General features: G+C 45.5%; 1 protein-coding gene across 5 annotated transcripts in view; it reads right to left on the bottom strand.

The window, feature by feature from the left end:
- LOC116944204 (teneurin-3-like) overlaps positions 1 to 15,979 on the bottom strand; it is a 456,734-nt gene that overhangs the window by 165,972 nt on the left and 274,783 nt on the right. For all 5 annotated transcript variants that reach the window (XM_076068250.1, XM_076068253.1, XM_076068251.1 and 2 more), the window contains one exon: positions 4,609 to 4,716. In XM_076068250.1, coding sequence (XP_075924365.1) covers positions 4,609 to 4,716 — 108 coding nt within the window. The remainder of the gene's footprint in view (positions 1 to 4,608; positions 4,717 to 15,979) is intronic.

Below are 15,979 nucleotides of genomic sequence, written 5' to 3'. Positions count from 1 at the left end.
ACCATTACTCACCACACTATTTAGTCCTGGTTGGCAAAGATGGGGCACAGGACTGATTCAGATATCACTTGCCACTTATGTTAGTCGTGGTCAGGAACCAAACTCAGGTTATCTGTTCCACAGCAGTGTGTTAACCGATACAACACTGATCCCAAATTATGTACCTGTATATACACTATATAAATAAACCATAAACTATTTATATTCCACAAGGTAAGGCCCACTGAGCTATATAGCTCTTTTTCAGACGTGACCTGGCCACAAATGATAGCTCAATAGAGTGGCTTGTTGTGTGTAATCCCTATTGAGGAATTTACAGCTAAATGTTTCAGCTTTGGGATGTTGGCCCAGTTCAAGTTAGATTGTAAATTTTAGTTGTTTTATGAACTAAATCGAAAAAAGCAAATTGACATCAACAAATGATAACATCTCTCTGCCATGGATTGGAGTGATTACCCAAAGCGCCTCTGTAATACCAAGGCAATAAATGTACTAATTTTTCTCCCTAATTAACAAAATTAAAGCACTTCCCCCTTCAACACTTGCTGTTAACATCAACGAGTTAACTACATTCGCGTAGCTGAAACAAACATAAAAGGCAAAGAGTGTTTTCACCTTCTTGGTTCTTTCGGTAAAGTCACGTAGAAGGGAAACAATAAAATAATACAAATATAAAACAATGATGATGATTGCTTGTGTTGCAGTCGAAACGTCGTGAAAATTGTATTTTTTATATTTTTTATTATTTAATTGTTTCCCTTCTACGTGACTTTACCGAAAGAACCAAGAATATGAATCCCTGCAGTCACGAAAGCTTTAAATCAAAATGTTAGTGTTTTCACCGTTAATACCTGCGAACGTGAACGTGTACATTTGTTGCGAGGAAGGGGTGGGGGGCGGTGTAAATCGACGACGCGAAATGGGTGGAAAACAAGGCTGGCACGTGCCCGGTTTTATTCATTCGGGTTTTAATCGGTTTTTATATAAAACCGGAGCACCTGGATCCTGCCCAAATCCGGTTTTATTCGGTTTTATTAAAGTTAAGTCGGGATTTCAGTCGCACGCACCCCGTTAGCGGCGTCTTCATTAAGTCGAACCTCAAAGCGTTCTACGACTACCAGACGCCCGACGGTGACAACACCGAGGAGTCCAGCAGCGAGAGCGACGACGAAGACGACGACGAGGAGCAGGATTTAAGTGTGCACGAGACGCCGATAATAAAACCAGGTTTCAATCGATTTGTCGGGCAAAAAAAAATCGGGGTTTTTCCACACCCCTGGTCACTGTAAAAGGAGGCCACGTTTAATGCTTAAAGCCATCGCAAGAAGCGGGGAGTGCGCGCAAACACTTGCCCCTGTGGGGGGCACGGGCGCCGCTAATTGAGGTGGCAGGCGGCATGTGGGGAGGTCGGCAGGAACCGGCACATTCATCACGCGGCCATGACGCCGCTAACAAACACACAGCCTCAGCAACTAAAGTGGCTAACCACGACCCAGCTCGTCTTTTTTTGTTGTTGTTCGTTTTCCCAACGTCTCCGCCAACCTAGAAGTTTTCCCCCCAAAAACTTCTGTACGGCCTGATTTGTGCCGTTTGTCACACCAAGGCCGTTCGCTGCTGATACAGGGGTGTAGCGTTAATGGGACGTATTGAGGTTACACCCGACTTGAAACAAATGTTGCACACTCGAAATGAAGGACGTTGGGCAGGTGCTCCATAACGAGGGCAACACACACATTGTGTTTAATCTGTAGAATGCAACAGCACGTGTGTCATTGCCGTACAAAAACTGGATTGCCGGGCAAAAACCGGAGGAAGGGCCTTTGCTATTGATGCCCCCAGGGTCTGGAATGCTATTGCCAATAAACTGCAACTTGAATCGCTACCAATGAGATCTTCTCTCAAAACTGTTCTAGAGGAGTTGTACACCCCTAGCTGCCACTGCTATTCATTGGCGTAAAATAAAATAAAATGTTTCGCTCCGGATGATGCTGCAAAGTATTATCTGTATTTTCATTTAGCGTGCTGATCTTAAAGGTCCATTGAAAAATGTGATACTCCGACCGATGCTTCTGTTGTTGTGGAGTAACTCATGCAGCCAGCTATGGCTCTAGGGTTTGGTGTTACATGTTATTTATGTAGTTTATTGTAAAAATTCGGTCACAGTCCTTGTGATCACTGTTACGTTGCAATTATGGCTTTATTTTTTGGTGATTTGGAAAACGTTTTTTGGTTTGGACATGTTTGTTTTGTTGTAGTACGGAGTTAGACTGATGGCCTTAATCTAAGTTTTTGTGGTTGTTGTTGTTTGACTTGCATCCCACTGGAATTTTTTGCACACAGCGTTGGTGTACGGTGCTTTTTTCAGGAATATTTTTGCTGTTTTTTTTCCATGGATTTTCTGTTTGCACAGTCACATAGTCACTTTAAGATGTTTTTCTTGTTCGTGTTTTAGTTTTTTTGTTTGCTGTGGTTGCACCCGATTCAAGAGCCGAATGGCTCACAGGGCTATACCAAAATAAACTGAACTGAACGCACAGCAATCTTCACCATTAACCACGTGACTGGTGTACAAGTCCGGTTAATCATTAACCCTGCCAGCCCCCACCCCACAGGCCCAACTCAGTCATCATGCTGGTGTACACACGTGCGTTGATGTAATGCACAGCACATAAGGACTTATTAAAAGAGTGGTCCATTCCTAATGTGCCACACAAAGACAAAGATCTGCTGTATAGCCTGAAGAGATTGCAATGACAAGTGCCGTTAGCGAGCACCTTTAAAGGCCGGGACGGCACACGAAGGTGGTGGGTGGCCAACACACCACGCCCGGCCGCCTTTGTCTCCCCAGTGGCGATGTTTACACATCGCAGCACCAGGTACTCGTTTGCGGCTGAGTCGACCTAGTTGGAGGCCCGGGACCGATTCAAATAATCGTCGCTGGTGGTGGCCATGAGCGGGAATCGACCCCCGGGTCGCCGGGTTCGTAGCGCACTGCGCTACCTATCATTTCAACGTTCCATAACGGGCACAAGACCGGAAGACCGCTAACAGGCACATGTCAATTGGCCCAAAGCATCCCACAGCCGCGATTCGCCTTCCCTCGCTCTGTAAGATTCAGTGCAAAATTTCAGCCTTCGCTGACTCTATGGACGCCCTGAGGATCTCAGAACGCCCACAGCGCGTATTTATGGGATTTTGAGGCTTGTAGCCAGAGAGGGCAATGGTTTACAACAACAGAATAACTCTTTACTATTAGGAAATGCTATATCACTGGGAGTGCAGCCATCAATTGCCAGAAAAGTGGCTTGTAAACTAAACAATTAGGAGGGAAGTATGGCTTAAATGGCTATTTAACTGAAAGGTGGGCAGAGCTGAGCGCTTAATCAGTAATGAGCGGCGGGCTAGACACACAGCACACCCTCATGATTTAATAGAGTATGCCGCGGGATCCTGTTAATTGAATAGTCATGTTGACGTGAGAGAGCAAGGGCGGAACTGTGAGTAAGGAAGGAGGATGGATTGGTGGTGCCCAGTCAGTCTGACCTTTTGCACCGTGGCTCATGCAACAGTACTAAATATGTCCTGCAGTAATGAGCTCCATGGCGCATGTTGCGAAATAATGCAAAGGTATGCAATGACAATATACACGGGGGAGGGGTTTTCATTTGAAAACCAATCATGAATTCACGGAGAATTAAACTTCATTCGAAAAAAGCCGTGCATTGTTGTTTGATGTAATTCCTCCCCCCAGAGCTACCTTGGGAGATCCCTTCAGGCAACACCTGGTTCACACAAAGGGACGCATTTCCCCACCATCTCTGCATACGAGTGTAACGTTTCCGCGCATGACAATGAAACTGATATGAAATTTTGAAAGATGGAATTTTGTTCGAAATTATCATGACAAAAAATATATATATATTTATGCCATAGTTTTTGTTTTTGTGTACAGTTTTCGCTGAACAGACTAATTACCATTAAAATGCATGAGAATGCGCTTTAATCATAATTGGTTGGATTTAAGCAAAGGATCTGTGAGGTGAGAATCCTGCGTTCTTACATTTAAACTAAACTATAAATACTTTTTTATTTTACCAGGTAAGGCCCACTCAACGTTATAGCTCTTTTTCAAAAGCGACCTGGCCACAAATGATAGCTCAACGAAGTAGCTTATCATGTGGAAATGTATAACAGCCAACTAAATGCATGTTTCTAAATGTTGATGGAAAAACCGGTGCCACGGGGAGAACATGCAATCTCCAAATATACAGGCTTCAGGATCAAACCCATGATCTCCTGTACACCTGGCGAGGTAGTTCACATCTCGCCACAGTGGCGCCCCAAAGTTAAACACTGCTGCCATGCACGCTCCGTGTGGCACAAAAGCTAGCAACAGAAGACGACAAAGTTAACAGTCCGTCAAAAGAAAAGTGACATGGGAAGCGATGCGTGGTTGCTTTTGGAGGCGTTTTGGCTTTTAACGGGGGAGATTCATCGATCCAAAGCACCCCACCCCAACCCCCCACCCAGTGAGTGGCACGGGCCCAGGCGCTGTGCAAACGAGCGATGTGCGTGGTGCTCCGTGCCCCCCGGGCCTTTGGGTCTCACCTCTTCCGGGGAAAACGACGGGACCTCTGGTCGGGCCATCAGGGCTTCCGGCAGCTCCCTCCCCCACGGGTCGCTGCAGGCGCCAGTCAAGCCCATACACGTGCAGCACTGCCAAAACGACACCACCGGCACCAATATTTGCACGGGGGAACACGCACGGGAAGCACCACGAGCGTCAGTGAAGAAAGCGATTCAAGTCCAATAACAATTTCCAGTACAGGAGAAGACCGGGACTGAAAATATCCTTGCAACCCTCCCTCCCCCCCCCCCCCCATACATCGCATGCATAAATGACATTTCATATGTAATACGACAGTGCACTTTAAAATGTAACGAGCAACCCGCACGTCGTTTGGACATGACAGTCCATCCATTCTTCCCAGCCAGCCAGAAAACTATTTTTTATAGCTATCCTTTGCTGGAAGGTGACACTGACGGCTGCTCCGTGCTTCCAGTGTTCAGAGGCCTGCTTAAGGCGCGGCTCCGGCTGGAGCACGCCACGTACCACACAAATATCGGTGATGTGCACGTCTTCTTCGAACGCTGGGGAGCTGGAAAAGGCCCTCTCTGTACCAGCGTGGACGGCACCCTCCACGTGTTCACCTTCTGAAGCGCTCGCTCGTCAACGTGGCGTGCGCGAATGACCACCACAACTACGTGACTTGTCTTTCGTGTTGTGCGTGGTGCTTTTTAGCGCCACAGCGCGTGGATTTGTAGTGTTTATTTTCATTTGTGTTGCTGGTGACTTTGCGTATTTCATATCGAAATCGCCTCCAGTGCTGTTGCTGCTGGCGGCAATAAAAGTTGTTTAAAAGTCAAAAGTCTCTCCACCTTTCTCTCGCCAGCCCTGTACTGTGTATCTCAATTTCTTGCTGCTCTGCCTCTGTTTTTTCTTTTTTCCTCTGTCCCCTTATACCTCTCCCTCCCCCTTTATCCCTCTCCCCGCTCCATTCTATCTAACCCGCGTCCACCCCCGCACCCTTGCTCTCCTCATTCCCACCTCTCAATCTCTCCTGCCTCTCCACAATCCTCCCACTGTTTCGTCACTTTCGCTCGCTCTCCTCTTTCAGTTTTTCTTTTTCCTCTCCGTTTCATTCCCTTTCACCCTCTCCCTACCCCTCTAACTCCCACATTCCTCTTCATTTTTTCCCCCTCCCTCCTCTATATCCGTCCTCTATCTCCCTCCCTACCTCCCTCATCGCTCCGCTCTATCTCTGTTGCCTATCGCATTTGCGTCCTTTAGACGTAACCGTCCCCTCCCTCCCTTCAGCCAGCGGGCAAAACTTGTTCTTACGCAGTATATTATATGATGGTATCCCGCGTATTTGTGTGGGATACATAGCCGGGGTAGAGGGTGGGAGGCCGGGGTGACGCTACGCTCGCGCGATGCAGGGACACGGCACAACAACACAGGGACACGGCACAACAACACAGGGACACGGCACAACGCTGGGACACGGCACAACGCAGGGACACGGCACAACGCTGGGACACGGCACAACAACGCAGGGACACGGCACAACAACGCAGGGACATGGCACAACAACGCAGGGACACGGCACAACAACGCAGGGACACGGCACAACAACGCAGGGACACGGCACAACAACGCTGGGACACGGCACAACGCTTCCATGTGCACGGTGACTTGACCGCACACTTGGCAGCGCACCAGCCAGGAATCCAGGCAGGAATCCAGCGAGCAAACTTACTGCTAATACAGCACGATACGATAAAAAGGCAGCATGAATTGCGCCGTGAGATGACAACGTGGAATAGAAAAAGTTTATTTCTCTGCATCGAAAGGGAAATCTGTTGTTTTTTTATTCATTGCCATATCACAGGATTTGTTAAATGCTTTCTGTGATACTGTTGTGGATGTCATATTCATGGAATTTTCTTTAATATTTATGAGCTGCTGTGTATTGGCAGGTGAACTGTGTCAGACCTATTTGTTAGCAATGCAGTGATTATAAATTCATACATGAATTGCAATTTCTGCCGAACGTATCAAATACATCTCAGCACGTAAAGCTGATGGTCATATTTCCTCGTATTTTATTGGAGAAAACTTACATTTTTTAAAGAAAAAAATAGAATGTTCATAACTACTAAAAATTGAGATCAAACCTTCCCCGCAGACTTTTATTTTATTATTTCAAAAAGAGCATTTCCTTATGGGTTTCAGAACACTTTTACAGCTTTATTTTTCGCACACAATTAATACTTAATGAGGACCGTCTTCGACATACACTTTGAAATCCTGAGTAACTAAATACATGGCACCTAGGATATCATTGCCATTACCACCAGGAGCCCATTAGGGGCTCATTAGTGGGAAATGAATACGTTTTAGAGGAATAATTTAATCGAAATCCACACCTACACCTGTACATTCATTGCACGTCCAAAACCACTGAGGCATCAAAACAGACTTCTCAACATTAAACATGTGAACAAAAAAAACTCTTCTTTAATTGCACGGGAATATATTATTTAAAAATATCAATTGCATGTAACAGTGTAATTAATACATTGCCTATACTTCATATATGACAACATAACATAAATTTGTTTCATCCCATTATAGCAATGTGAAATATCCACAACTAGAGGTTGGTCAGTTTAACACGTAGGCTTTTGCGACCAATATTATCCACAGTAGAGGTTTTTGGGTTAGATCACGTAAATATAAATGTGTCATTAAACCCACCACCACCCGACACACGTAAACAGAACATGCCAATTCGTTACTAGTGTAGTGTTCGATATCACTCGGACAACTTCTGTCTTTCTCCGAACACCGCTTTATTTACAACTCTCAGCATGTCCTCCACATTCCACAGTATCCTGGTCGCCACGGCTCGCTCGCCTTGCTCCACTCGACTCGCTCGCCACCTTTGTCTCTCCACTCCCCACGATTACTTCGCTTACTCCGCCGCTAACTTCTTCGTCTCCGCTCTCCGCTATCACCGTCGCTATGTTCTCTCCACTGCTAACTTCTTCGTCTTTGTTCACCGCTATCACCGTCACTATGCTCACTCCACTGCTAACTGCTTCATCTCTGTTCACCGCTATCACCGTCACTATGCTCACTCCACTGCTAACTGCTTCATCCCTGTTCCCGCGCTATCACCGTCACTGTGCTCACTCCACTGATGGCTGTTCTCGTCTTCAGCTCCGCTATCGCTATGCTCTCTCCACTGCGGGCTATTCTCGTCTTCAGCTCCGCTATCGCTACGCTCTCTCCACCGCTAACTACTTCGTCCTTGTTCAGCTTCGCTATCGCTACGCTCTCTCCAAGCTCCGTCTCCAACTCCATCTCCCTTCCACTCTCTCTCCCAACTCTGTCTCTCAAACTCTGTCTCTCAAACTCTGTCTCTCAAACTCTGCCTCTCAAACTCTGCCTCTCAAACTCTGCCTCTCAAACTCTGCCTCTCAAACTCTGTCTCTCAAACTCTGTCTCTCAAACTCTCCACACTTCAATTCCCCCTGTTGACTCCAAGCTCTCCAAACTCCAACTCCCCCGCTCCAATTGCCGACCCCCCAATTTATCCCCGCTCTCATTACGCCCCAATTAATTAGTCCGCGTCCCAACGGCACCCCACGTGATCCGTACACCTGCTTCTCGCCAGACTTCCAGACGCCTCTCCGGCCCCGGCAACAGCACCAACCAATCACAGCCGTCCTTGGCTCTCCCAGCTTATTTGCCCCAACATAACCTGCACTGTATTTGCCTTCGTTACAGGCTGACCCAACATGAACCCCAATGACTTTGCCTTCACAACAGGCTGACCCAACATAAACCGCACTGCCTCTGTTTCCATGCAATACGCACCTTTCTACTCCACTACACTAGTACAGCACACCGGTGTGTTGGAGAGCAACCCCACAGCATTCACAATTGGAGTACGACGTTTCGTCAGGAGTAACAACCAGCATCATCAGGCGACTTGCAGATTTGTGGAGAAATCCTCCTGTTTCGGTCTTAAATTGAGGGATAAATGTGATGTCGTCACTTGTGAGCCAATTAGGCGCGAAGGCCAGAGAGGGAGGGGGGGTTAACAACTCATTATAGGGATGTGAAATATCCACAACTCGTAGCCAGTTAACTAGAAGAAGACAATTACACCAGATGGTTGGATACTGTAAGAGTGGTTCTTCAAGGTCTGGTGAAACCCGCAAGATGTTGCTGAAGGGATGAGGTGATGGCGAGATGTGGTGGCATGGTGGCGTTGGCCAAGTTTGTCACTGGACCTTGACCTTGTTCAGGGATACCAGAGCACTACATCGTGCTGGTTTGAGCAGGACAGAACTGGCTTTCGATGAGGTTAATGGTGATATTATATCCTGAAGCAGAAGATTAGTGCTGGGACACCATCACATTTGCAAATGTGATTTGTAACCTTGATCCTTGCCTGTGTATCGACAGCTCAATGTGCCATTTTATTGAGGGACCGTGTGTTATTATTGTGGAGTCTGGGATTGTTTTGTTGTCGTTCTTGCTGTCTTGCCCAAGCATGATACATCGAATAAATGTAATTAATTTATTAATGTATATATATTTTTTCATATTTAGTGAACTGCTTACTTTTTATTTTGCACCCTTATCAGTTTATTGATTTATTAGTTGCTGTTGGAACTTGCTTACCAGCCCATACTGGACATCTGTATGGGCTCTGTCCTGTGGGACCAGCTCTCTCATGTGAGGACCAGCTCTCTCATGTGGGGACCAGCTCACTCATGTGGGGACCAGCTCACTCATGTGGGGACCAGCTCACTCCTGTGGGACCACCTCTCTCATGTGGGGACCAGCTCACTCATGTGGGGACCAGCTCATTCATGTGGGGACCAGCTCTCTCATGTGGGGACCAGCTCTCTCTTGTGAGGACCAGCTCTCTCCTGTGGGACCAGCTCTCTCCTGTGGGACCAGCTCTCTGCTGTGAGGACCAGCTCTCTCATGTGGGACCAGCTCTCTCCTGTGAGAACCAGCTCACTCACGTGGGACCAGCTCTCTCATGTGGGGACCAGCTCACTCATGTGAGGACCAGCTCTCTCATGTGGGGACCAGCTCACTCATGTGGGGACCAGCTCTCTCATGTGAGGACCAGCTCACTCCTGTGGGGACCAGCTCTCTCCTGTGGGACCAGCTCTCTCATGTGGGGACCAGCTCTCTCCTGTGGGGACCAGCTCTCTCATGTGGGGACCAGCTCACTCATGTGAAGACCAGCTCTCTCTTGTGGGGACCAGCTCTCTCCTGTGGGACCAGCTCTCTCCTGTGGGGACCAGGTCTCTCATGTGGGGACCAGCTCACTCATGTGGGGACCAGCTCTCTCATGTGGGGACCAGCTCTCTCTTGTGAGGACCAGCTCACTCCTTTGGGACCAGCTCTCTCCTGTGGGACCAGCTTTCTCCTGTGAGGACCAGCTCACTCATGTGGGGACCAGCTCTCTCATGTGGGGACCAGCTCACTCATGTGAGGACCAGCTCTCTCATGTGGGGACCAGCTCACTCATGTGAGGACCAGCTCTCTCATGTGAGGACCAGCTCTCTCATGTGAGGACCAGCTCTCTCCTGTGAGGACCAGCTCACTCATGTGAGGACCAGCTCTCTCACGTGGGACCAGCTCTCTCATGTGGGGACCAGCTCACTCATGTGAGGACCAGCTCTCTCATGTGGGGACCAGCTCACTCATGTGGGGACCAGCTCATTCCTGTGGGGACCAGCTCATTCCTGTGGGACCAGCTCTCTCTTGTGGGACCAGCTCTCTCATGTAGGGACCAGCTCACTCCTGTGAGGACCAGCTCTCTCATGTGAGGACCAGCTCTCTCATGTGAGGACCAGCTCTCTCATGTGAGGACCAGCTCTCTCATGTAGGGACCAGCTCACTCCTGTGAGGACCAGCTCTCTCATGTGGGGACCAGCTCTCTCCTGTGGGGACCAGCTCTCTCATGTGGGGACCAGCTCTCTCCTGTGGGGACCAGCTCTCTCATGTGGGGACCAGCTCTCTCATGTGAGGACCAGCTCACTCATGTGGGGACCAGCTCTCTCATGTGGGGACCAGCTCTCTCATGTGGGGACCAGCTCTCTCATGTGGGGACCAGCTCTCTCATGTGGGGACCAGCTCACTCATGTGGGGACCAGCTCTCTCATGTAGGGACCAGCTCTCTCATGTGGGGACCAGCTCACTCATGTGGGGACCAGCTCTCTCTTGTGGGACCAGCTCTCTCATGTGGGGACCAGCTCTCTCCTGTGGGGACCAGCTCTCTCTTGTGGGGACCAGCTCTCTCATGTGGGGACCAGCTCTCTCTTGTGAGGACCAGCTCTCTCCTGTGGGACCAGCTCTCTCCTGTGGGACCAGCTCTCTCCTGTGGGACCAGCTCTCTCCTGTGGGACCAGCTCTCTCATGTGAGGACCAGCTCTCTCATGTGGGGACCAGCTCACTCCTGTGGGGACCAGCTCTCTCCTGTGGGACCAGCTCACTCATGTGGGGACCAGCTCTCTCACGTGGGGACCAGCTCTCTCATGTGGGGACCAGCTCTCTCATGTGGGGACCAGCTCTCTCATGTGGGGACCAGCTCTCTCTTGTGAGGACCAGCTCTCTCCTGTGGGACCAGCTCTCTCACGTGGGGACCAGCTCTCTCATGTGGTGACCAGCTCACTCATGTGGGGACCAGCTCTCTCATGTGAGGACCAGCTCTCTCCTGTGGGACCAGCTCTCTCACGTGGGGACCAGCTCTCTCATGTGGTGACCAGCTCACTCATGTGGGGACCAGCTCTCTCCTGTGGGACCAGCTCTCTCATGTGGGGACCAGCTCCCTCCTCCAGCAGCGAGGGTGCATATCAAGTGATCTGGCGGCGCGATCACTGCGATTGCACAGATGTAGCAGTGCGCACATCACTTTATATGCGCTCACAAAATAATGATTAGAAGACATTCATGTGTTGCTCATTTTGAAGCTAATTAACTGACTCGTTTTTTTTTCCCACGACCAGTCAAGCGAAACCGAAGCACTTTCAGTGCTTGCCGCTGGAAATTACTTTCAAAAGAATGTAGGCACTTGTAATTTATAAAAATGTTAACCACATATTTTTTAAAAAATGTTAACCACATATTTGTGAATTTTACAATATAAACAGACGAGGCTTAAAATACAACATATTTTGCCAATGATGGCATCAATGTTTGTATTCAATTACACCTATGCTAAGTACTGTAGTTTAATATTTCATTATGCTAATCTCGCTTTATTTTATTCTTCAGCGGGTTCTTTTGACACTGCTTCTTCTTCTTTCGTATGGTTGATGCAGATGCGGAGCAACAAGCACAGTTTCACGTTTAGGCGGTCAAGCCAGATAACTGCATCAGGAGCAGTGGAGTGTTTTGCTGTGATATATTCTACTTTACTCAGTCATATTTGGGAGGCGTTTATCAAGCCACTGCTGGATGAAGACCCTCCCCCATGCTGTATTTGTCATGGGGGGGGGGGGGTAGTTTGACCACACTTCACCACACTAGTTGGTGAAGGGGTGAGCACTATAATGGGTTGCTGGGTTCACAGCACAGTTTCACTAATCACACCCCCCCCCCCCCCCCCAGTTAGACTATGTTTTATTTTTTTAAATGTTTAATTAACCCAAACAAGTCGTTTGTTACATATGTGCATGGCGTTTGGTAATAACCACGTGATTAGTGAATTAAATGTCTGTTAAAAATAAATGTAATTATTAACAATTGTAGACAACCATAGCTGTAGTGTTGGGGAGGTTTTCCACGAACGACTGGAATCGATGTGCATAACTATGAGATGGAAAATGGTTATTTAATTTATTACCCTTGATCAATTCCATTAGGATAAATAAAGATGATGACAATACTGCAGTTATCCTGGAGACAAGATAAAAAGCAGTTTCTGAATAATACATTTTTAATCCAACCGACACATTTTAAATTAAACATGCTGCCAATCACAGATATATATTTTTTATGCTGTATAATTTAAAAAAATTACATTTAATTGGCTTATTAATCCATCATGTAATACATTAATTTCATTAAAACAATTCCAAAACATTGGGTGCAATTAAAATTCATTATTTCGCCTACTTAATTACGATTTTCAGCCTGCAACGAATCATCTCCGAGTGGATGTGGAATAGTTCATTCCTAGACGGAGTGGCTTGTTAGTTTTTGGTGGTAGCAGACGAAATTCATCTCACGATAGGTTGCAAAGGTGCACACTCCTAAAGGTAAATTATTCATTAAATATATTTGATTATTTTTTAATAGACCTTGAACAGATAATGACAACGGTGAAGCATCCAAGAAATAAAGATAAACTGGCAAATTTAAGATTAATGGCTTCTTTCATGCCTTTAAAGTTATGGTGGCTTCATTTATCATTTTAATTGAATTTAAATACCAATGTGAAACAAAAATAACACGAGATCAAAAATGTCATTCCTCTGAGAATAAAACATGAATTAGCATATTTTAACATTTCAAGCAAAAAAAATACCCGAGCTGATAATATATTAGCTATTTATTTAAAGCTACCAACATGCATGTTCGTAGCTCTAAAAGCTTGCATGTTCTTTGTCAAGTGGTCCAAATCATTCAATGTTGCTAGCATACCAACACATTATGTTGATGAATATTATAGTTAATGTGTAAACGTCCTGGGTCAGGTGGTAAACTGCATCTCGCGATCGGTGTCACATAAATAAAACACGCGCAGTGTTCGGGAAAGCAAGCGCAAACATCTCAACCTCTCTGACTATGGATTAAGAACACTGGCATGGAGTGTAGTGCTGAAAACTTGAAGATGGGGATTTTCATCCAAACAGCCATAGAGCTGCCCTTGGGCAGAGAAGTGAGAGAGATGGATATATCTAATCTGTATGAATGTTTTTGTACGTGTTTCCTCCATTAGTTGGCATCTCAAAACATCATTTAAACGATTGTCCAAACATATCTGCTGCACACCAAACGAGTTATTGTTTTATTTCAAGTGGGTATTGGATTTTATTCTCTCAGGAATTGATCTACTTTGCGCTCATGAGGATGACAGTATTTATTTGTAAATCACTAGATTCAGGGCTTCCATTGCTCAGATGACCACAAGCTCACGACAATAACATCCACACCCCCAGTCAAGAAACACCATTCACAATTGCAATTGCGTACACGAATTAACTTATATTTCGTAAATATAATTGTTACATAATTCAATTTAAAATACATTCACAGCTTTCGTCGATTCATCCTCTCGGAAAAAGCCCTCCCCCATGCCATGTTAGTCAAGCGGGGTTTTTGACCATATTTCACCACAGCACCAGTACAGCTATCGCTTGCCACTGATGCTAGCTGTGGTCGGGATTGTAACTCAGGTCACCGGGTTCACAGTGCAGTGCACCAATCAAATGTGCCACTGCTGCACCTCTACTCGAAATATTTACGCCAAAAAAAATATCTCATGGATCATTGTGGCTACGGTTATTTGTTAGGTCTTGATGAAGGACGGTGCAGTAGGTACCATGAATAAATTGGATTGACAGACAATGTGCTTCATACGTGGCAGGTGATGGGCAAGCACAGAAATGTGGATATTCAGGGATATTTATGGCTAAAATTGACAGGAATCCTTCCTGACTCACATTCAACAGCAACATTCAAAAGGCACGAATGGGCCATTTTCTTTCAAGGGCTTTTGAAATAAACCTGTAAAAGGCTAGCTTAACAATTGGCTTTTTTTTATGAATCACTTTTTATGACAGTAATGATGTGTCTAACAATTGTTTTTTTTTTTTACCAGTATGACACCAACCTCATCAACAAAGCAATGCCTGGAAGAAAAATAAATATTACACTGCAAAGTGACGAATATTTACAAAAGTGCACACGTTAGGAGATTGTTGCATAAAATCAACAACTTTGATTTGGTTTTTTTTTTATATTACAAACCTTGATTACAAAATATGCCCTTCAATGAACTCCAATAATTACACGAACATCAATCAGGCTGCTCGCAGTCTAATTCTGTGCTTTCAGTGACTTGCCCATATCCCCGCTGGTTGCTGTGCTATTCTGCTCATCAGGATAAAAAGAGGCCATCTCTTTGTCGGTGGCCTGAGGCAAGCACGCTACCTTTTTAGTGCCCTCACCTTTGAGATGAAGAGGACAATCTGAGTTCTATTTTTCTGCTTTCATCGCTTTCATTATAAAACTTCAACGGTGTTAATATTGTTGCCAATATATGCGTATGCCGCAAAGGTGAAAGAATAAGAGTGTCAAAATGATAGTCAGAATGTTACTTTATATTTAATGCTGTACATTTGCCATGAAGCTTCTTCAAAGTAATTATGTTTTTGACCAGTTTTTTTTTACATTGAATATAACATGACGTTAGATCATTTATTGGGCATGATTAAATGTCAATTTATTGCATTATTGCGAATTATAAAAAAGAAATACTAAACTGGTGCCGTGGAAAGTTACATTATGAAGTAAAATAAGATACAGTACATTTGCGAGAAGCTTTGTGACTCAGGTATGATGCTTAGTTATTTATATTCAGATATCGAACATGATGAGAAGATAAAGAGCAAGAAGTGACCGTGTGGCCAAGAGGTCAGAGATAGCGCTGCTGAAATTCGGTTTGAATCCTGGCTTTGAGTATGGTATTCAGTCCCCCAAGGTGAGAGCTTTGAAATTCCCAAAATAATCATATTTAATTCTGATGATTCGACAATTGGACGATTCTTAAAGGAATCGTTTTAAATTTGGTTTTGCATTTGATTTGGATAAATTCCAAAATTATAAATATATTTTGCCTTGACGTAATGTCAAAATCTCATTGCAGAGTGCAAGATAGAGATGTTCCATCTCTATCTTGTAAAATCTAAAGACGGGAGAAATACTGTGACAAATGCTCCTCTCTGGCACATGTGCGATTTACAAATGCATTCTTTATCTCGTGACATGACACCTTGGAATTAATTGGGATTTTTTTTCCCTTCTATTTAAGACAATAAAAGGCAAAATGCAAGCACTCCAGTTGGTAAACATAAACCTGTTTTTTTTAATCGGTGAAACTCACGCAAAATGGAACGATCATTTTTAATAGTAAAGAAAAACTATATTCGGGCTTGGCATACAAGTGTGCATCATATCTGAGCCCCTCCCAGGAATTACAACGGCTACCTTTCTCACCTTTATATTTTTTTAAAAGAAAATTCACCCATGCAAGCCATTATAAAATGATACAGATATAATATATGTGGACAACAATTATACTTTTTTAAAATTGTTTCCCTCGTGGCCCTCCCTTTAGCACACACCCTTAACTGAAACGAAGGTAATTTTAATGAG

This window comes from Petromyzon marinus, chromosome 20, assembly GCF_048934315.1.
Source record: "Petromyzon marinus isolate PM22_M1 ecotype Great Lakes invasive population chromosome 20, UKy_Petmar_22M1.pri1.0, whole genome shotgun sequence".
Taxonomy (NCBI): domain Eukaryota; kingdom Metazoa; phylum Chordata; class Hyperoartia; order Petromyzontiformes; family Petromyzontidae; genus Petromyzon; species Petromyzon marinus.
This window is presented reverse-complemented; position numbering and strand designations above follow the sequence as displayed.